Here is a 24,221-nt window from a genome sequence, read left to right as displayed (position 1 = left end):
TTTGCCCATTTCTACATTGTCTTTTGTTATTTTCCTTAGGTATACCCATTCAGGAATATGGAGAAACTGACTGAATAGTTAAGGGAGATAAATGATTATTAAAAACTTTGCCATCATATAATAATCTTGTTAGGCAGGGGATGACAAAAGTTAACAACTACCTAATTATAAACCCCCTAAATGTGATTTTCTCCTAGATTACAGCCCATTTAAAAAATACAAATTTTAGATTATTTGTAATAGATTATAACCTCTTAGAACATTAGAAAATTCTCTTAGGTTACTGATAATCTTAGTAATTTCACTTTCTTAGAAATTGATTTCCCTTCAGAGAATAGATAAACCCAATCATTTTGATTTCAAAATGTAATATATTAATCAACTTAAAGATGTCTATTTTTTAGTCTTGAAAAGCATAAATATATTAACCATGTATTCACCTTAGAGTATGTTGTAAAATAAAAATGTACTTAAGTGAAAATTCTGAACTCTAAATTGTTCGCAAGTACTTCCCACTAGTATTTCCAATAAAGGGAACTTACATTTTTTTGCAGTGTGGGCATTTTGCCAGAGTGTTGAACCTCAGTTCCATCCACTGTAAAATAAATAAGAAGAGATTGAAAAGAAAAACAACTGAAAACTATCCAATCTGATAAGATGTTTCTTTTAGGTCAAATGTCCTCAGAGATCACAGCAGAAGCCATCAACCTCTTCAGGTTATATGAGCTTTTCCCCTCCAACACATCTCCCCCTCCCTTAAAATAAAGGTTGGGATTCTCCTCTGAAACAGTTCCCATGATTTTCCCAAGGTTCTGATGCAATCTAGGTTTGCTTTGCAATGAAAACTGAACGTAATGCCGTAATTGGGGTCACTGCTTTTAGCTTTATGTCTCAGTTCACTGCCAGGGAATAAAAACATATTTCATGTACCTTCAAAGTTGTTTTTCCTTTAAATATTGATGAATAGTCTTTTAAATGCACGAATATTTAGACTCATTACTAAAATGCAACTATTCTATGTATGTGGAAAATGCACAAAATAAATAAGCTAAACAAATCATATACAGGTAGAGCTAATGTCAGGAAACTGCTTTCTGCTCATTAATTGCTTACTCTTTGTAACAAACACACTCCTTTATGGACAACTTTCTTCCCTGTAATACAGGTAACAGAATGGGCTACCTTCCTCACAGTATCGTCATTCAGATTACTGGTAGTAGGTTAATGTTTTGGAAAGGATGTGCAATGTAAATTTAAAGTAAATCTTTAACCCCCAAAATTTTCAAAATGCCTTTCTCATCTTCCATCGTTTGCTTTTCTATATATAGTCTCATAAAATATATATATCCTTTGTAGAATTCCTTTAAGTACATTAGCAATTTTATCATCAAAACAACTTTTCCTTCATTAAAATTAATCTTTGCTTAGGATTCCAGACCATTCATTTTTATCCAGAACCCTCAAATTCTAGGTAGAGTAGGGCTTTACTAAGTTATGCATATTGAAATGTTCCCACACAATAGGAGATAACTTTCAGAAAGTATCTGATGCATGACTTTTTTTCCTTTTTAATTTTCTAATGATTAGCTGTAAAAAAAGAATAAATCAATCTGGTTTTGCTTGGATTTCTCTCCATTTTTACTTCAAACCTCCAGAAACTTAGTTAACCTTGAAATAATCTCTCTCAATCACAGTAGGAATATAGAGTCCCAAGATAAATAAGCTAGAAATGGAACTTTACATGAATATTCACTGTTTTCTTCTCAGTATCTGAGAATGCCGAGCCAAGGCTACATTTTTTTCAAGCAGTGCTAAATCTGTCTTTCCTTACTTATTTTGTAACAAGTTAATTTATTTCAAAACTTATACTTAATAGCAAAACTTCTAAAATTAATGTACTAAACAGATTTACACAGATTTCTACAGAAATTGGTATAGAACATTAAGAAGTGAAGAATATAGTAGAAATCTTATTAAGTACTTTTTTATGTTTTTATAATTAGTTTTAATTAGTTGTTGAACTTGTAATATCATTTCAAATTAAAGTTTCTCATTGTTAGAAGTGGCTGAGGAAGCAACTGTAAAACCCTTAAACAAAGAGTAACCAAGCCTGAAGGCCAATGCACTGGCCTAGGAATGCTAGAATTTTAGGTGACCAAGCTAAGGGAGGTTGTTATTTAGTCCAAATTTAGCACAGATTATGCATGATAAATTCAATTATTACTGACAAGCACCTAAGACTTTATTGTATAATCAGTAGGTTATACAGCCAGCAACCTAACAAATCTGGTTTTGTTGTTTACAAGTACTCATTTAAATGCTGCAAACTAAGAATAGAAAAGCATTTATTATTAGGAATAATTTTGTCATCATCCATTTGAATGAAACGCAAATACCTGTGCTTTTGAAAGAAGTTGACTTATCTAAAATGCAGCTTCTACACTCATAAAAGTTTACCACCAAATCTTCAAGTGTCAATAGAAAAAAATCTAATTCTTCCTGTTTTGCAATTGAGTAAATTTGATATGTAACGTTGTGTAAATTTAAGGTGTACAGTCTACTACTTTGATACACTTATGTATCATAACATGGTTGCTATTATATTGATATTTATCACATTATATAATTATAGTACAATATTATCTATATGCATTATACTGTACATTAGATCTCTGTGGCTTATTTACTACTTCTTAGCAGTCTGCACCCTTAAACACTATCAGTCTTATCCTACCCTCACCCCAATCCCTGGTAACCACTACTTCACTCTCTGTTTTTCATAAGTTTGAGTTTTTAAAAAAGTCTAGATATAAGGAATATCATACAGTCCTCATCTTTCTCTGTCTGTCAGACATCTCACTTAACAAAATGTGCTCAAGGTCCATCTGTATTGTCACAAATGGCAGGATATCTTCCTTTCTCATGGCCGAATAATATTCCATTGTATATATGTACCACATCTTTTTAATCCATTCATCCATTGCGGATGAATTTGCACTGTTCCCATATTTTGGCTATTGTGAATAATTATCTATTTTCTATCAGAAAGATTAAGAGCAACTTCTCTAAAACCCAATCATTTTTACTAGACGTCTTCCAATATTTGGCTCTTTCTAACCATTTTAGTTTCTCAAAAGTATATTTTTAAATCAATCTTAGAAGGCACATAAGGAAGTTACACTGCTAAAACCTAGTCATTTGATAGTACCCTGCTGGATTTTATTTTTTAATGGGTACAGTAGGCAACTGGTGTCATCAATACTCTGAAGTATGTTCAAGTTAAAACTACGGTCACTCTCTGCTATAGCATCAACCCAGAGGACCCTGGGAACAAGTGAAGCAAATCTGAACCTGTCTGAAGGTACTACATTGGCCCACTTCAGGGCAAAGTTTCAACCATCCTCTATGATTCAGGCACATATTGTAGGTTGTGTTAGAGTTTACTGGAAAATGCCAACTCCATAACCAAGTGTTACTTGACAAAGCACGTGGACTTGCCTTTCATTAATGACAGAGAATGCCTGCCCGGCATAGATGCAATAGTAAGCTCTCTGCTGTTTAGTTGTCTTAAGAAACTTCTTTACTTTTTAATGGAGGACTAGCTTGTATCAACTTTAATCTTCTGGGAAATTATTTTTTAAACAATGTCCCTCAAAACACTGGTCTAGCTAGGTCATTCCCTTAAAATTGTCTGGAGATTCTAAAATGTTTGCACAAACCAGATAAAACGTCCTCTTGGATTCTAACAACGATATATGCTCAAAGTGCTGAGGAATACACCTGTAGAAACATTCTGTTGAATTTTCTTTCCTCCTGGAAATTCTCAAGTATCCTAGAACTCTTTATTCACATAACACTTATTACTATCCTATAAAATGAGTGTTCTAATGAATACACTTTGGAAAACACAGATTTAGCTTTTCTAAACATTATCCTTGGTTTCAGTCAGGCCGTGAAACGAATAGTATGAACAGCATAAATTCGTAGTAGATTTCACTTTAGCATTATGACAGTGATATTATATTATGTTACTATAAATGACAGATATGGTTGAGGACGCAGTCCATTATACTGTTCTTTTATCTTAATCCATAGGAATAATTCTCTCTTGGGTCTCAGCATTTTAGTAAAAGCTCCGACGTGAACTTTTAAGGAAACATCATGAATATCTTGTAACAAGTTGTTTTCCTCTTTTCATTGACCATAGATGGCTCACAGCTAAAATTCAGTCAAATTTAACAACTTCACAGGTTTAAATATTATGTGTACATATATTCTTCTGCGTGGCTTCATCATATTTCTACTTTATTTTTCATTCTCCCTGATTTTTTCATATTTTATTTTCAATGCTATTGGACTTGCTTTTGGGTCTTGTAAGCCAAGGCTGAAACACATAGGGAGTAAGTAAATGAATTATCCTATTAGTTAAAAGCTTGAAGGGCAAAGAATACTACAAAGGATGTAAGATTATTTGGATCAGAATAATAATAAGGATAAAGTGAAGTCCTCAAGTCAGAATTGAGACTTTTCAGGTCTGTTTATTTTCCATAATACTCAGCATGTCTCATTAATCTGAAACTCTCAAAGGTGATAGCCTCCACTTTAGTATTGTGCTCTCCTAATTACCAAAAACTTTGTTTTCTGGGAATTTTGAAGTTATCTTTAAATACTATATATTAATCCCAAAGACCCTTTCCTCCTAAAGACTTAAAGGTTTTAAATCATAATTATATGCTAATATGATTTACTTGCCTGCACTGCATATTAACTAAGAAGGAGCTCCTTTCATAAGCTCATCTCTGGCTTGCATTTTACTTCAGTAATTTTCTTCTACAAAGAAAATATTTAAATGCATGAATTATTAAAAAAAAAAAAGCCATGTCACATACACATCAATCTAATCTCTCAGCTTAGATTATTCTCTAGAATTCACTTCCAGAAGATTTCAAAACCTTAAACATAAACCTTTGTAACAGTCGTCTTTAATTTTACTTTTCTCCTCATTCCCTTATCTACCCTGTTATCACTAGAGTCAATTCTCTCTCAAATACTTTATGCTATTTATGACCATTGTCATCACTTTTGTGAATAAGAAAAGCTAAGTAACTAGTCTTCGGGCTTGCCCGTGCGCAATCTGTTACACACGTAGCAACCATGTATGGGTGAATTAGTCATAAAGCTCTGCTGTAGCTTTCCATTACTCTTAGGATAACGTCGCTTCCTCTAGGCGAGGTACCTTCGTATGCACACTAAGAACACTCTGCGTTTCCTGGCTGCAACCTAAATATATTCCACGTAATTTCTGCTTTAATTGTCTCTCTCCTCCTATGAGATTAGAAAATCTCATGAGGGCGGGGACTGCACCTTCCTATTTCCCCAGTGCATAGACCAGTATCTGGTACACACTCAATATATATTTTTGAACAAATGAAATCAGCTCACTTAAAATGCGGCTGCAAGGATTTACCCATGACGAGGATTTAGAATATAAAACATAACGGGGTAGAATGCAAATGCAAACTAATTATAGAAGGGAGTTCACTGAAGTAAGTTGAAAAAAATCTATTCTGAAGATTTTAAAATGGTAATTCAAAATATAATTTCTTTGCATACAAGAAAGAAAAGGATAGTAAATATATATTACATATATATTTAATTTAGTCATTTCACTTGATATGTACCAATACCTACAAAGGGAGTCATCCTATAGTAAATCAATAGTGATTTAAAAAATAAATTTTTCACTATCCCCAACAAATATGTCGCCTAATTCACGTACTTGGCCACTGATTTAATCAATAAAATGTAAGTGCAAAATAGATTTATCTTGTCCTACTAGATTAAAAAAAATCCTTGAAATTCTAGTTAAATGTAATAAATCAAATGGATTTCCATTTCCTTTCCCAAAGCTGACTGAAATGATAGTAAACTGGATTTACAAATGTATAATACCTTAAGGACAAGGAGAATCCAAGGAGAAACGCCCTTGAATTTCTGGGCGATGGAAAGCTGATGAAGACTTGGTAACTAACTTAACAAAGGGGTTAAGCTGCCTGGCTACAGAGTGATAGCCAACGAAAAGCAGGCTGATTCAACTGCATGGCCACAATAGTTCAGACATTGGGGCTACACGGTGCTTTCAAAGGTGGGAGTTCGGGGTAGTGATGAAAACAGTAGCATCAGTTCTAAACTCTTCCCGTCATCCCCCAAAACCCCTCTCTCCCATTGGGAGGGAAGAGTGATGCAAGCGAAGAGCGATTTATTGTCTCAAAGAACTTGAACCAGAGAGCCTGTGAACTTAGCAACACCAGGCCCAGCAGAAGGCAAGAATAAAACACCATTCTAAAAACAAAGGAGTTAGGTCAAAGTCTACGGTCTGAACAGCAGATGAGAACTTCACCCCTGTTCTTCTTTCTTAGCTCCCATAAGTGTCTCTCAGATATACCTCTTCTAAGAGATCAGAGGGTTATTCCCCAGAGACACTTGCCTTAAAAAAAAAAAAAAAGACATTGATACTAATAGTTGGCAGCTCTTGAAGAAGAGAAAAAGAAGAAGATAAATAGGAAGAAGAAAGATGAGGTGGAGGAGGTGGACAGAGAAGAAGGAATGAAAAAGAGGGAGGGAAAGATGGAGGGAAGGAAGGAAGGAAGAAAGTTTAGCACCTGCTGGATACTTAGAGAGTCCAACTAGTAACTTACTCTCAAATATGAATGAGTTTTTCAGTAAAACTTCTATCAGAAAAGAAAAACAAACAGAAAAAAAAGAAAACAGGAAAAAAAAAACCAAAAACAAAACAGAAACAGACTCACAGACATAGAATACAAACTTGTGGTTGCCAGGGGAGAAGGGGTGGGAAGGGACAACTGAGAGTTCAAGATTTGTAGATACTGACAGATATATATAGAATAGATAAACAAGTTTATACTGTATTGCACAGGGAAATATATTTAAGATCTTGTAGTAGCTCATGGTGAAAAAGAATATGAAAATGAATATAGGTATATTCATGCATGACTGAAGCATTGTGCTGTACACCAGAAATTGACAGAACATTGTAAACTGACTATAACTCAATAAAAAAAATGGGAAAAAAAAGAAAACAGAGACAAGGCATAAGAAAAACAAAACCTCAGAAAAAATATAATTAATAGCTTCAGAAAGATGCCATAAAGAAGATAATGCTATTTAGAAAAATAAATAGATAACATAAAGAACTCTTAGAAATTAAAAATTAATTTAGATAATCTGAACTTTAAAATTTAAGTTTAGAAGATATAGTTGAGGAAGTTTCCAAGTAATAAAAGAAAAAGCCAAATCTGAAAAAAAAGTTTTTAAAAAAATGAGAGAGAAAGAAAGAGTATGTCAGTTCAGGTGATACAATCTCAAGAGTTACAGGAAGATGGAACAAAGGAAATGGAGTGGACTACAAAAGGGTCCACTGAGCATCCAGACAATGAGCTCAAAAAGATCATCCCTAAGGCACATTCTAATATAATTTCAGAACCTAGGAGAAATGAAAGAGGAAGCAGAAAATGAGAGAAAATAAAGAGGGAAAAATAGGTCACATGGGAAGGATCAGGAGTCAGAACAGCAGTTGATCTCATCAATAGCGGAGCAAAGCCTTCAAGTTTCCGAGGAAACAACTCGCAACCAATAATTCTACATTTGGACAAATTATAAAGTGAATATGAGATTATATTAAAAATCTTTTAAGAAGTAAAAAGACTCAAATTTATTTCCGTGCATTTTTTCTCAGAAAGCTAAGACAGGATATGCTCCAACAAAATTAAGGACTAAACTAAGAACTGTAAGGACGGCGCAGGATCTAACACGGAAAAGAGGTAACAGGAATTCCTAGAATAAGGTGAAGGAAAGTCACAGCCTAACAGCTGTGCAGCAGGAAGCCTAAACAGATTTCCTGATGTGTCTGACTACATTGACAGGAGTTTTATAGTTCTACGGAAGAATATGGGAAGAACTAATGATTTATAAATAAAAAATTAAACAAATCCAAAAGAGGGAAGGGTGATCATGAACAAATCCAAGAAAACTTTAAAAGCCATACAGGAGAGAAATGTAATGTAGTACTTGGCTCAGCTGCGAACATAATTTACCTAATTATAAAAATGTAAACACTAAGTATTAATCGAATAAAATATTAAAACTCTTACTACAAGTACGAAAGCAGAGAAAGGACTATGAGTGTAGGCAGGGGCAGTAAGAATGCTAAATCGTCAGCTTTCATTTTGTAAAGTAATAGGTAATATCTAAAATTGCTTAATCAGAAAGAAAAAAGATAAGCAAACAATTTAAACACATGGAAGTACATACCAGACGAGCAGCTGAATGAGTTGAAGGTATTTGGGGGATGGTAACGGGGGGTGAGTTAGATAAAGAGATGACCACCATTTTCCCTATAAGCTTTACAATACTCCTTGACATTTGAAGTTATTATACATGAATTACTTCATCATAAATAAAAATTAGAAGGAAAAAAGAGCAAATAATCTACACTTTCTCAAGCTGCTTCTTCCCTTAATGACAACAGGTCTTGTTTATAAACCACTGCAACCTCAGCTCTCCCCATGTCTACCCTCTGGAAGGTTCCTTTAGCAGTTAGCTACTAAGGAAAATCTTTTGTCTCCTTTGGAGGCTGAATAACAAAAAAAAAACCTGTTCTTTATCTTCCTGATGGGGTAAGTCATTATGAAATTAACTTTTTAAGATCAAGCTTAGGGTTAACGTTAAAAGTAAAACAAGAACTCCTATAATTTTTGCTCTACATTTGAACAAATTATAAAGTCAACCTACTTTATGTTCTGATTTTTTATCCAAAGATTTATCTAATTAACGATACCAGAGTTAGTTCCCTTTACTCCAAGTTTCATATTTAAAACTCAGAAAAACTTTGATCAATCAGAATGAGAATATTTCTTGAACCTAGAACCGTGCAGCAAGGCCTCTGTGTGAAACTGTGCACGTTGTGCTCTGCTGAGGAAGTGAGGGTGGGCGGTAGACTCACCAAACCAAGACGCACAAGCTGCTCTGCCTGGAGACAGAACGCTGCTTCTCATCAGCCCACCCAGAGAAGCCTTTCTTCGCAAATGAATCCATCAGAGTGTGCACCTTATATGTGACTCACAAAGGATACAGTGCATCCTAGCTGCAGCTCTGATTAACTGTCTTTCTGAAAAAGGCTCAATTTCAAACTTTTGATCAATTTGTACTTGGACAAAACTATAAGACTATGAGTAGATCAAATCTATGTAATCATGACCTATATTGACAGAGTGATGTCCCTAGGACAAATGTCTTGTCACGTACCAAGAACGTGTTTCCACAGTGCCCACACACGACCCTTGTACCTTCTGGCTGGACTGGCAATGCAGGTTGAGCTGGTTGTTCTTCAGAAATAAGCATTACTGGGCCAAGGTTAATTATGCGTCTACTGTGGAAAGAGATAGGAAACAACTTCATTATCCCACAAATGGATGGAGGGCAAAACTTGTAATACAGGCCCAAAGACATGGAATATAGCACTGAAAATGGGTTATACCTGGTTTATAAACTAAGTGAATTAAATGTCTAGCTTTAGGGCCAAAATCATAGAAAATAGCAATAGCCAGTATTTCAAAAGCAAAAAAATGAGATGGAATGGGATTGAAAACATATATTATGGTGTTGGTCCTAATCAGATGACCTTGGGAACCATTTAACTGCTGTTTCCAGCTTCTTATAAGTTCAAATCAGAAAACTGTTCTCACCATTCACTATCTAGGAAGACAACTTGAGTTTGAGAGAAGACTAAGTAAGTTAAAATATCGTGCATTAACAAATACAAGTGTGCCACGAAGGGACCAGAGTGCTCAGTCACAGTCAAATTTCTCTGAGTAGGCTGGTATTCCTTGATGTCTACTTAATCAGAGTTGGACAGAATGCAAAGTAGGACGCCCCTGTCCTTTCGGTTTCCCAGTCTACCATCAGATGGGGTAGAAAGTGATTCACATAATGGTCAAACAGACAGAAATCACAGGAAAAAACCAGTTAAGGTTTCGATGGACTCCTATCCCGCACGGCATTTGGCATGCATGGGCAAGGAGCTGGCACTTGTTACATAGATTATACTCAGCAAAGACTAGTGCAAAGTGCTGAGATGTGGTATAGCGCACACTGATTATTAAAACGCTTCCAGGTTAAGATGAAATATGTCAAAGGTGAACTAATTGATTATTTTTAGTTAAATTTAATGAGTCATCGATTTATTACAGAGAATTAAGTACTTACATAACATCAAGAAAACTTTCATTGCTCATTCAAGAATATTATCTTACAAATACCCGTGAGCATTAATTTCAAACTAAGCAATAGCACTTCTTTAATAAACAAAAAAATATTATAGGGCCTATAATTTCTTTGAGGACAAAAACTTGGTTTAGAACAAAATGTGGCACGTAATGAACTTTTAATAAGAACTTGTTGGATTGAACAAATGAATGAATGAGGGAATGAATCTCTATGTCTTACCAGTTGGGTCTTGGACATCCTATTCGCCGAGATGTGTCCTTACAAATGAGGAGACAATTACAAGGGCATCTAACATACTTCTTCCCTGCTGGGGGGTTTTTAATTGGCTGATAAGGGCAGAAAATACAAAAACAGAAAATTAACCAAAGTACACATGGCCAAAGCTTGTCTGTGTAGAGAAGAAAACGATTCCTAAATACTAGGCTCCCTGTAGTGCTGTGTACATGTAACGGCAAATTCTGAGACACATTGAAATTTTAAAAATAAACCCTAACCATGAAAGTAGAAATATATTTAATTTAACCAATATACACTTGTATACACTTCCCCAGTTCCTTACTTAAAACTATAAAAATCTTACTTGAAATTTAGGTGCTCTTCCCAAAGTTCAGTTAAAAAAGTGTTCTTCAGATTTTTTGAATATTTCACTTAATTAGTATCAAATAAATCGAATATACCAAGCTATTTGTAAATGCTTTGACACAGATGTCAATAATAAATGCATAATCACAAAAGCCCAGAAAAACCATACTGACATCTTAGAGATATAAAACACTTTTAAATAATTTTCCACGTAATAAGTACATAGTCCATGTTTGTAGTGAACTTTAATATATTTCATTTTAGTGAAAATCAGAATGGATTTGGTTGTGATGTGGATAGACAATGAAGATAACTATAAATAACTGTCTACAGTCGGTCTCTTTTTAGAAATAAAGAGCCAAATGGCATTAGATTTAAGTTCATAATGAAATTTTCGTAATGGCTTTAGCTTTAAACACCTGGAGGCATCCTTGTATGACAAAAGAGAAACAGACTGCCAGAGAGAAGCAAGGATGAAAACAATACGGCCACATCTGTATCCAGCCCACATCTACTTTTAAGTAACATTGCTGGAGCACTTCAGGGAGACGATGTGCTTTTATTAATGGAAATCTTCACTTACTGTAGCTTCATTGCAAACCGTGCACTTAACCACGTGCTGGTGAAGCTTGCCATCCAAATTGATGAGAGACTGGCACACGCGGCAGTTTATGACCGGAATACCACTGGCGTCTGGGCTGGCAATGGCGGTATACGGCGGCGGGAGCTCCGCTGAAAAGAGATTAGCCGCCGAATCAGTCTTGGAGGTACTACAGCTGGTTTGAGCATATAAGCAATAGAAGCAACGTAGGGAACTATCACAAATTTCTCCTGTTCGTTTATTTACGCTTTTCAAGTTGGCCAACATAGCATAGTTTCAGAGCAAAAACACACATGGGATTATCTTGTGAAGTAGAGTAATTCTTAAGTCCTAAAATCCAAATCACGTTTGCCTAGGTTTACACCAATGACCCAGTTTCCTTTTACTAACCTATACTCAAAACATCCACCGCATTCCTACGTGTCAACTCACAGTTTGTAATCACTTTCTAGTGATGATATATGCCCAAAATGAAAGTCTTTCCTAACGATCTGACTCCCAAGAAACAGAAATAGTCAATAAAAACAGAGTTTTAAAATCACTTATACGTTCGCATAAATTGTATACTTTTCGTGCTCTGTTTAATACTAGAACAGAATACAAGCTGCCGGCTACGACAAGAACAAAATAGGGTTTGGGTGGCAATCAAGGAGAGACAAAAATGAACCTAGGAAAACTAAACTCATCAACATGGAACATGTTCTAATTAGAATCAACCATGTTCATTTCAGACAAAAAAACCAAGAATAAAGTAAATATAACAATTTTAGTCTTGAATTTTACCTAACATTAAAAATCTAGGAAATGTATCAAAGTATTTATGGGCAAATAATATGATGTCTGGGGTTTAGTTTAAATTCTCCAAGAAGAAACTGGGTTAACAGATGAAACGACAGTAGCAAAATGTCGACACTGAAGAATATGATGCCATAAGAGGTCACTCTGTTCTTACTACTATTGTGTGTATTTGAAAATTCCCAGAATACAAAGATACACACACACACGTGCACACACACACATGCACACACTGTTTTTTTGAAAATCCTAAAATTGACTAATTGGGTAATTGAATAAAGGGTAGAAGCCCACTTTCAGAATTGTGTTCAACTACCGGAATTATGTATTTGTTACAAAAGTCAGAGAAAAGGAATCTAAACATAGTACTCTGGGCTGGGATTTCTAAAGCAGACTGCCTATCCTCAAATTTTGTAGCTATGTTAATTACAAGTATAGGAAGGCATTTCAAGGGAAGGTATTGTCACAGGACATTTAGAAAACGCTATCCCTCAACACATGATTGAATCCCATCTACAGAACACTGATATTCAAAGGGCTTCTGTGACACTATAAAATGCAGTCGCAACAGCTAATCATGAAAAGAGAAAACCTCCATTTTGAAATAGAGATTTTTCTATCACTGGATTAGATTCTGAACTCTGTGGTAGTTTACAATGAGTTAGAGGACAGCACGTTATGATAGGTTTAAAATCCCTTGTATTACCGCTTCACATCCTTGGGGCGTATCATGCAGATTTTTTTAGACTTGCAGAGAACTAGCAACAAGTCTTATTCATTCAAATGATTCACATTAAGCCAAATTTCTGCAGCAGAAAAGGCCACACTGAAATAACAACATGAACACATTTCTGAGAGGCTTATACCAGAACACTGCCAGACACAGAACTTGAAAGGAAGGTATAGATGTCTTAAATTATAAAAAGAGTTTTAAATCCTTGATAGAATTTGAGGTTGATGTGTAGAGTGACGTGTAATGTGTTAATAAAGAAGAAAAAAAAGGTTAAAATATCAGTGAGTCAGCAATACATTTGAGCCCTTGCAATCTGCAGATTACTTTCTCCGATCTCAATAAAGAAGATACTGCTCTGGGAAAAAATACATACCTCATTAGAAAGTCAAGACACACTGCCCGGTGTGTATTACTAAATATTATTTTTAATAATTATTAGCAATAGAATTATTAATAAAAGCTAGTTTCCCCTTTGCCCTTTCCTTGAGTTATAAAGTAACGAAAAGTGGGTCTTTCATAATTCCAGGTCTCCATCTTACATAGTACGATAGAAAAGAAATTTAAAGACAAGACAATTTCACAAAGAAAACAAGAGCATTGAGGGGAAGGGGAGGAGCGCACACATTGCAGCTACATGTAAGGAAGGTAAAACCCATCCACTCCAACAGGCAAAAGTTTTGCTCAGTGGGATCTCTGAAAGATTTCAACAGGAGAAGCATCTGAAGTGTTTCAGAACCAACAAAACCCTGCGAACTTTTCCTCTAAGATTTGCACCACCTAATTTTTAACCTGTAAAAAAGAGAAAAGCTTTCAATGACAAAAATATGCCAAAATCTTTTGGAGGCTTGGGAAGTGGAAGGAGAAGGGAAAGAATAATTGAGGATTACAAGTCTACGAGAGGAGAGACTCCAACGTCCACGATGCCGGGGCATGTCCAGCCTGTTCAGGACTGATTCAGCACTTGTCATAGTGCCTGGCCTTTGACAGATGCTCACTAAATATGTACTGAATGGATGGATGGATGAATACATAAATGAATGAGTGAGTGACCCACTGAAATTTATCAGACACACCAGTTACTCTTGGGAAAATGACACTAAGTGTATTACCACTGCTCTCCTTGAAGAGGAGCTAGGGTCCTAGCAGAGGAGTACAGCTTAACTTAAAAAAGGGCTCTCTTCCACAGAACAGTACCTTCTCCAACTCATGCACTGAGAGAGGCGGGGAAGTCAGGAGACACTGGCCTGGCCCGCCGGATAAGCACAACCCAGGAGATCAATACGATGACAGATGTTGCAGCCTAGCTGCTCTGCCAAACAATGCTTTAGGCCTGTCATTTCAATTTTCTGTCCATTACTTCAGCCCTAAACTGATTTAGAGATATTTCTACTTTTACCCCAAGGAAACCTTCACCTACAACTCCATCTCCTCTTGTAAAGGACTTGTAATTCCAGAAATTTATTTCACAGTTAGTAAACCTGCAATAATTAGCAACTTGAAGATTGTTCATTTTGTCTCTTTCCACTTTAAAACAGTCGACAGATCACCACTATTATATCTATTTTAAATTTCTGCCCAGGATAAAGGGTCCATTGTAATCCCAGAACTTGGGATCACAAAAATTAAGAGTCACAAAAATTCTTAATTTTGGAAGAGTCTTCCTTGTTAAACAATGATCATTTTCTCTATGGGGTTTGCCTAAGGGAAAAATTTTTTTTCCTCCACGTGAGTAGTATTTGTTAGCCCAGTAGTCCTCAATCCTGAAAACTTCCTCAAAGTTCCAGGCATGTGCAACGTTAGAAATCAAGGCATCTTAGTCTAGTATATAGTGTAATTTCTTCGTCTTATGGAAGAGAAAACTAAAGCCCAGAGATTCTCTTTTTTTTTAACGTCCACCGATTTATATTACTTGCTCTGTGCTGAGAATCACGCCAAGCACTTTAGACCACGCCTTTTTTCAATCCTCGTAACAGCCCAAGTTAGGCATCATTCCCACTTTCAGACAAGAAAATCACATTTCAAAACCATTGGATAATACATTCAAAGTTATATACCACAACAAGTATCAAGGCCATGATTTGAACCCAAGTCTAATACCAGAGGTGGTTCCCCAAATCACTGGATTCAACTGTTGCTCTGGTAGAGCAACATTTCTGTGAATTGCAGAACTGTCAGGTCTCTCTGAGTTCTTATAAAAAAATAGTAAAAGACTGTCCAAAAATAAGAAAATGAATATATGCATATTCACGTATGACTGAAGCAATGTGCTGTACACCAGAAACTGACACATTGTAAACTGATTAGACCTCAATAAAAAAAAGACTGTCTAAAAAATTAAAGTTTGCTGATTCTTATTTTGTAGTTAGCTTTATTTCCTTTGATAACTATGTAAATTTAAAAAGCTAAAGATCTAATCTGTTCTTAGAAACAATAATTAGTACCTATATGTCAACTAAAAAACTGTGCAGTATACCATATATATAGTTTACATGCAATATAATGTGTATGCATATGTATAATAATTCTACCTAATAAAACTGAAAAAGGAGAAAGAAAAAAAAAAAACCCAAAACATGATACTACTTGTGATACCAAACAGGATTAAATCAAAGCATTTGCTAATATCCAGCATCAGTGAGGATGCAGTGAAACGAACACATATGTAGGTAAGAACATAAAGTGGCACAATGTATTTGGAGGTAATTAGGCAAAACAATCAAAATTAAAATAGACATAAATTTTTAGCTAAACCATTCTACCTGAAGAAATACACCCTATATCAGAGATGTATGTATAAATGTATATGCAAGAAAATTTACTGCAGTATTGCCTATGATGGCAAAAAAATCAGAAAGAACCTAAATGTTAGCCATAGAAGACATGTTTCTAAAAAGTATGGTGCAGTCACAAAATAGACTAGTGCGTAGACATTAAAAAGCATGGCACACACCTCTAAGTCATTATATGCAAACCTGTTAAGTCACAAGATCAGATAGTGAAATAACCTAGCATGCTGTTTTAAAACTGTGTTAAAATAAATATATTGAGAGTCTATTACGTGTTCATATACACATATATACTGGAGGAGGAAACTTACATTTATTTCACTTCGTACTTTTCTGTATAGTTTGAATTTTTACCTTGAGAAATTTTTAAAAACTAATATTATGTATATAAATATTCCCATTTGTACATTTAATGTAAATAAATATGTACCTTTTTTAACAAAAAAAAAAGACTGTCTAAAAAATTAAAATCATCAGAAATTTCTCTTTTTTTTTTTTCTGGAGTTCTCAATCCAGGTTGCCTTTTTTTGGGTATATATATATATTTTATTGAAGTATAGTATTCTAACTTTTGAAGAAACTTTTATACAGCACTTCAACAAAGCCAAGAGCTGACTCATGTCCCAGAGGTCTCTCTATATTGACAACTGTCTCTCTTAATGAATAAAGATTTAACACAGGGACAAGATGTGAGGACTAATGATGATTCTGCAGAAATACTTAGACAAGAATCAGATCGGAGTTAAACGGGATTAGGAGGAGGAGAAAGAAGAGTCAGGAAAAATGAAAATTAGAACAGAATGGACAGAGTACGAAGAAAGAATTATCTCATATAAAAATTTCATAGAAAAACTGAAACTCGTAAAAGAGACAAGAAGCACTAACACAGACCACAGGCATACATAATGGTCTTCCCTGAAACACTCAAAAGGAACCATTACTATTCGGTAAACCCACAAGTGATCAAATTACACTTTCCCATCACAAACGTCAACCTAGTTTATCTATTTTATGCCAAAAAGCCCCTCCTCCCTGCTAATTCATCCTGGTGTATTAATCCACGCTTCATCTCTTACCAGATCTATCCTCGAGCATTTTAAAGGTTGAAATTGTTTTGTTGGATAGCTCTAATGTTTATTATCTCAGCTATTGCTTTATAAGTCTATAAAGTGACAATATTTTCCAATTTAATCCACTTACTTCACTAATATTCATTATGTTCAGTCCTTCAGGCCCTTGACAAGGATGTTCTGTCAAAATCGAAAAATGACATCAGATTAAAATGAGAGGTGTTTTAGAACACAATGGTTATTGGATGAGCAAGAAAAGGATAAAGGACCAGCCAGTGAGGAAAGCCCTGGCTTTTCCTTTTTCTCCTCCGTAGCATCTCTGTGGTGGGCACAGTTAGGGACAGGGTGTGCTGGCTGCTACGGGATATCTACTTCTTGTGTAAAAGCTTTCTAGTCCAGTTCAACCCAGATAAAGGGAAGACCACCTTATGCCCCTCCCCTCTCTGAAACTGAATAAATAAATCATTCCTGGAGACTCTTGGATTCTTCCGGAACCATGGCATCCTCAGAAGCGTCCATCTGGCTGAAGTCAGATTGGAAGGTAAATGTGCTAGTCATTAGGCTACCAACTCTCAGGTCCAAAGCCACCCTTCTCTGCTTTGTCATGCTGGAGCTCAAACTCTAAAAGCCACGTTTTTGCTTTGTCAGCTGGCCTCAGGTTGTGTTCTGTTAATAGGAGGTGATAAAGGGAACTTGCAAGGTCAGAGGAGGAAGAAGGGACTGGCAGCCGCTTCCCCTGGGGGACAAAATCCTTCCCCAGAGCCCAGAGACACCAGCGCCAGCTGGCCGGTGCCTCTTGGAAGTCACGTTCCAGCTCTATTCCTCTAAGTTACTAAATTTTAATAATTCCAGTCTCTTCCCTTTATTCTCTCAAACCTAGAGGTGACAGCTGTTTCTTGAATTTAATACCTATTTGATACCTGAGGATGATATTTTTACATTTTAGTTTCCTAGTTAACAACTTTATACCTAATCAACAATTCTTTCTGTTCTATTCTGTTATGTGGTTTCTATCTTCAGGTCCTAACTGTTACAAAAACTCGTACCAGAAGCAGTCCCAGGAAACAGACCCTCAAAAATGGGATTGGAGAGGTGGGTCGGTCATGCCTTGGGCTTGAATGCAGTGCTGAGCTCCTTCACCAGTGACACAGTGTCAGGTGGTAATTGATGGCATCCAGTGGCATCTTGGTGAATCAGATTATTTCCTGTAGATGATTGTGACGTTTGTGGCTTCTTCACTTGACAATTACGGCAGCAATAATTACTATATGGATTGTGATATGGGGTAGATTCTCATGAATGGACTGGAGCATTTTCAGAAAAAGAAAAAAAAAAAAAAAAAAAAAAGGAGGAGCTCAGGTCTTTAAACTCTCAGCACAAGCCATGGTCGGAGAACCAGAGACCTTCTACTGCAGCCCTCGAAGTTCTGCTTATTTCCAGTTGCCACAGGGCTGATACTGCTGAAAATCAAACTCCAAACGTAATTGTGGGGATTGCTAAATTATAACACAGGTAAATCCACAGCCTTACCAAGTCTGCCATGTGGAAGTTAGGATGCTGATTGCAAAGGAGAGGAACTCTGAAACTTGGAATGGGACCATCTGGTTGTATCCAAACAGAGCTGAGAATCTGAAACCCCTGAGTCACTCTGAGCCTCCTTTGCAAGTGGATCATTCCTTCTTGTGTCTGAGGAGATCAGCTTCCTCTTAATGGAAAACTGTAACAACCTCATGTGAAGTAGCTGCCTTAAAGGGGACGACCATCTGCCTTAAGACCCGTCCTCAAACCCCTTGTTGTTTCAAGACCCATAAACTAAGATCAGAGCTCAACAAGCTTTAGGAGGACGAGGTCAAAGTGTGACTCAGAAAGAAGCGGCTTGCACATCAAGAAAACTGCAAGGTTTGACAGTGCATTTTGTCAGAAACCTGGAGAATATGCGTGGGAGTGAATCCTAAGGGGATTAAAGCAAGGAGGATAGAACAGAACACTGAGTTGAGCCAAATGTAGTAATACAAGTGCACCTGCCAGAAGCTCAGGACTCGATGTTTGTTTAAAGCTGGAAGCGGCTCCATCAGTTTACTTGTTGACTGATGAGACTTGGCCTTGCATTTAATGAGACTGAAATGTCAAAATATCCCTAGCGTGATGCAGAAGAAGCAATCAAAGGCCTATGGAGTCAGGAGCGCTGGGGTTAATTTACCACATGAAATCCACATGCCCACACCCCACTCCATCCCCCGAGAGGACCCAGAGGATACCCTCTCACTGAGATGCTGATTTATACACTATTTAGGAGAACACAAGCATTCTGCTGCGGTGGCCCTCCTACACAGGGCACTACAGTGCAGGATGACTCCAACTGAGACTACGAAATCCCACAGTGACAGAGGCCAAATGGCAGCACTTAAAAGTCGAAGACAAGGTGGGTGTATTTATTATAAAGGGGAAGAGTGGATATGAGAAAGTTTTGACCCACAAGGACCTTTGGCAGTGGCTCACTGAAATGAGCCTAAGAATGAGATAGATGGGTAACCTACACAAATGTCACCCTGGCCATACATAATACAAAATTACCAGGTCGTAAAACCAGCAGCCCGACTTGAGTAGTCAAAGTGGTGAGCCATGACCTTTTCAATCAGTTTCTAACAAAGGCAAGTTCACAGACCCAGAGCATCTTTACTGAAGGGTCTGTGGACACTCTGAGGAGTGATCCAGCAACACCACCACAAGCATATACTACAAATCTCCAAGCCTTCCCCCAACACCTCTGAGACCATCAGCTAGAGTGACTGCACACTGGAGAAAAAGAAAACGCCACGTCTTTCAGGGATTACTAGAAACTGCTCTCAAATTCCTGAAGACTCAAAATTCCACTGTGGTTCACCAGTCAGAGAGGTTATGTCTACACCATCTGACCGCCAGGTTATAGACAGAGTACATCTGTATACCCAGATGCAGCCCGTAGTGGTCTTGGTAGAACTGGGACCCACTCTGAAGTCATCTTCCCAGTTCCTGAATATAGAATTGGAACAGGCATTCTTGGCAACCAGCAAGATACCTAAACTGGCCCATAATTTGAGATAGGAAGGGGCTCATAGAGGGCCCCTGGAACTTCTGCCAAAAGCAACTCCCCACCCCTGGGAGGACTGCAGAGATCAGTGCGACTGGGAAGGACAGGAAAGATGTAGGAGTGGTGATAAATGGCACATCGTCATTCAACTCACTTGTGTTCTAAGTTGGACCGCTGCCCCACAGCAATTCCAGTTCTGTAACTGAGGAGGTGTGATGTGAGTCCCCTCTATGAGCTCTGATGCCAGAGAAGGGCAAGAGGCCTTTGGTCATAATCGGGCAGAAAGCAGCAGCCAGCCAGGCCCTCCACGATGGATCTCCAGGAGTTGGTCAGCATTCGGTCACAAGTCCCTGAGCATCTGCTCTGTGCCAGACGCTGTACTGGATGTATGCCGGGGATGCCGTGGAGACGGAGGCATGCTCCAGGGCTCAAAGGGCTCAAATCCCTAACGTGTAGAAAGGCAGGAAAACTCCAAGTGCAATTTGGCACTTTAAGTGCTCTGAGAAGGACATGCACACAGCGGGCTGCGGGAGCAGAGAAGAGGGCATACAGCTCTGACTAAGGCACAGCATGTCGGGGATGAGGGGTGGGGAGGGAGGGGGCGTCGTGACAGAGGGTCACTCCAGCACAGCTTAGCATTCACGTGCTGCAACCTTGCTATGTATTTTTACCACTAACTCCTTTGTCCAAACAGCAGCTCTAGAAATACAGCCAAACCCTATGAAGTGTGGTTGCAAGATCAGCTTGAGACCAGTATCAGTCTACATCCTAGTGCCTCCAGTATTGCCTGCAGGAGCTCATGTGGGTCCACGGCTGACCCCAAGGCAACAATGGACCAGGCATTCTTATACAGCAGGTGATGATGAATGCTGAATTCCACGATGACCAATTTATCTGCTATTTTTCATTCCCTTCTGGTCTTAGGCATTCGGGGTGTATCAAAATACTGTCATATAACTGGAGATGCTGGCAAGAAATGCCAAAGGACCTGCCAATGACCACTTCCTAGATGACAAAAGCTCCTGCTCTGTCCTTTCTGTTTCTCATTAGGCAATGTTGTCACCCGGTTCTAATGCACTTCATCTGCGGCATCAGTGCTTTCTTCAAGTACTGACAGTTAATAAGTTAGGTATTCTTCCGTTTTACCAACCACTGTGTTTATTTTTATTTTAAAAAATGCATTTTTTTCTGACATGACTTATGTGAAATCATGCTGTTTATATGCCTGGGTCCATTCTTAATTTGTTATTTACAATATTGCTTCCAAGAAAGCATGTGTTTCAAGGAAAATAGAGAGAGATTCATTTTTTAGTGCAGAAAAACAAATTGTTTCCAGGGCAAAAAAAAAAAAAAAAAAATGTACTTGCCTAGAAATTAAGAAACTCCTACAGCCTGAAGAGGTAACGAATTTCTACTCTGTCTCTCCTCCCAGACCACTCACTTTCACTATCACAGACCGTGTGCATTTTCTAAGAGAAAGCAAGACACTCTTCACATATAACGAGGTATAAACACTAAATGATAACTTACGAGGTTTACAAATATTCATAAATCATAGTTATAAAACATACTTGATATAATGAAACTCAAAATTAGTTGTAAAACATTTTAGATGAGAAAGTGCAAGGGAGGAAATGACCCCAGTGTGCGGGGAAGGAAACAGTTCAGCTGGACTTGTGATGTTTTATTTGCTTAAATACATGAAACAGTATAGCGCAATGCTAAGGTCTGAGAGACTCACATGAATGATTATATTATACTCAGTATTTTTCTATCCTGAAATATTTCACTCTTTAAAAAAAATGACTTAGGAACTAATAGATCAGAAATAAGAAGTCACCAGTTTAGCACTTTTGGAATTTAGGACACACTCACCATAAATCTAAGCAAAATCAGACAAAATATATGCAGTGAATGGAACCTCTTAGAACCAGTATGTATTATTAAAGCATATTTACTGAATTAATCCCTTAAATTCTAGAACATAGATATTTTTGCCCCATGGGTTCACTCAACTTCATTTGAAACAAATAGAGATTGCGAAAGAAATCAGAGGTTAATCCAGTAACTCGCTGTAGCCAGCATGAGGTATCGCAATGGAGCGCCTTCCTTTGCCACGTGGACACCTCTAATGAAGAAAGGCATTCAACTGCATGGGCTGCTGGTTCCATCTTTTGTTCTCATGTTCCGCCAGCTCCCTGTAAAGTCTTCACTCCCTAAGTGACTGCAAAGTCACCATCATGGCGTCCTCCCTTGTTTTCTCACTCTGTCATTCATTCATACAACTGATACTTGTTGAGTGCCTAGAAGCAGAAGATCATAGGCAAGAGGCTATGCAGGATGCAGAGATGAAAGATGCGGGAATCCGATCCCCCTCCTTGTCTCCCTTGATAAGGTCATGCACACAAATAAGTATCAAAATAGATAACGGAAATGTTGAGAGACATTGCTTTGGGAACATATATCTTCCAGTAACAGAGATTAGAACAAATTACATGAAAAGAAAGGGCTTTGATAATTGGATAGAATTTAAATGTTTCAGTGTCCAAAATCCCTCTCTTACTCATCTACCCACAGGAAGCCAAAAGTAAATCCTCATCTTGAAGACTAGAAGTGGCTGATAAATGATGCTGGTAGGAGGCAATGAATATGGTCTTAGGAAAATGCAGAAACCCACAGTGAGACATTTCCCTTTTCAAAACAGGGTTCTTCCTAGTAAGATCCTGACAGGCTGGAGTAATGAACCAAAGCAAACACATGAAACATAAGGTGCCATTGCAAGGACCTGCACAGAGATGTGGGGGCATGGACTTAAAAATACCATTTGTTAAAGTGTTCAGGGTCCTGGTCAAGGATAAACTCTACCAGAATCAATAACGTAATGTGGCCAAAGTGCTTTCTGATACATTAAATTTTTATTAGTAACATATTTGCCTGGTTCAAAAATCAATATTAACGTACAAAAGTGTATGCTTGAGTTGTTACTCCAATTTCTGTGCCCATCCACCATGCCTTACTTCAGAGATTTCCACTTAAATTATTATTTTTTTGACTCCTTCCAGTGTTTCTTGGTCTACTACAGGTAATAGACACATATACATATTCTATTTCCTCCATTTTTCTTACGAAAAAAGGGAATATGCTTTATATATCATTCTTCATCTTGCTTTTTTCACTTCATTTTATATCCTGGCAGTCTTTCCATGCTGGCGCATAGAGTTTCCTCATTTCTTTCCCAGCTGCATAGTGTTCCAGTCTGTGGGCACATCACAGCTCATTGCACTGGCTTCACAACATGGCTGCAAAGTCTTTGATACTCATCCCATTAGAGGTGAAACCTATGCTCCTTCGGCGAAAGTGCAGGTGCTGTGTAACTATTTTGACCAACAGAGCATGGCAGAAGTGACACTGCATTTGACTTTTGAGACTAGGTCATAAAAGACCAAATGCCTTCTACTTAGGCCATCTGGTATTCAGGCACGTCTGATGGTTGCAGTAATAATGCTCTCAGGAGGGACTGGTAATAAATGCAAATACTATTTTTGTTGAGCAAGGCCTAACATTCTATACAGAGAATCAGAACAGGATCCCTGAATTCTATAAATCTGGAAAAATTGATCTTCTCATAAATTTTAAAATTGGCATTTTAAATTGTATTAATTGGTAGACTCCATACAGCTCAGTAGAAATCAATGTTTATTTGGGAAGTTCCTGTGGTCTAAGAGTAATTCCACCTCAGGTGTCTGTGAAAGGCTTCTCACTTTGAGTCTACGCAACGTCACTACTACGCGCTACTTTTCCTCTGGATGGTGGATCTCAGCACTTTAAGCACTTTAATCTCGGAAACTTAAAAATGTCATCTCGTAATGAAGCCCCCCCTCAAACTCTCTCTTTGCAGAAATCACCCATTCAAGGTTGAACTATAGAGGGTTTCTTGTATACTGGTTTGAAATCCCTATCATGGATCTACGAAACTAAAATGCCTCAACAGACAAAGTATGGGAGGAAAAAGGATTTTGCCGTTGCCTTTAGAAACACATGCTTTAAATAGAATGCCCTAACTGGTCATGTGGCACATACAAATACTGCCTACGGAAGGAAAAAAATTACTGCATGTTAGTTAGTTGCTTAAAAGAGTCACGTAATACTCCTTAAAGTCCAATATACTTTCTTTGCAATTTTCAAAGGAGTACTGGAAGAAATAGGAACTTAAGTAAGACAGGGACATTGGAAGTAAAAGAATGAGGTAAGAAAAGATAATAACCATCTATATTTTGAA

At 37.3% G+C, this 24,221-nt stretch overlaps 1 protein-coding gene across 1 annotated transcript in view; it reads right to left on the bottom strand.

Annotated features, from left to right (window-relative positions):
* Window positions 1-24,221, bottom strand: part of PIP4P2 (phosphatidylinositol-4,5-bisphosphate 4-phosphatase 2) — a 50,791-nt gene that overhangs the window by 12,090 nt on the left and 14,480 nt on the right. Inside the window, exons 2-5 of the mRNA XM_010975990.3 lie at window positions 11,471-11,619; window positions 10,525-10,631; window positions 9,325-9,448; window positions 543-595 (exon numbers count right to left, since the gene is read on the bottom strand). Of these exons, the coding sequence (XP_010974292.1) occupies window positions 543-595; window positions 9,325-9,448; window positions 10,525-10,631; window positions 11,471-11,619 (433 nt within the window). The remainder of the gene's footprint in view (window positions 1-542; window positions 596-9,324; window positions 9,449-10,524; window positions 10,632-11,470; window positions 11,620-24,221) is intronic.

This window comes from Camelus dromedarius, chromosome 20 (genome assembly GCF_036321535.1).
Source record: "Camelus dromedarius isolate mCamDro1 chromosome 20, mCamDro1.pat, whole genome shotgun sequence".
NCBI classification, from domain to species: domain Eukaryota; kingdom Metazoa; phylum Chordata; class Mammalia; order Artiodactyla; family Camelidae; genus Camelus; species Camelus dromedarius.
Note: the sequence above shows the minus strand (reverse complement) of the source record. Positions and strands in the feature narration are given on the sequence as shown.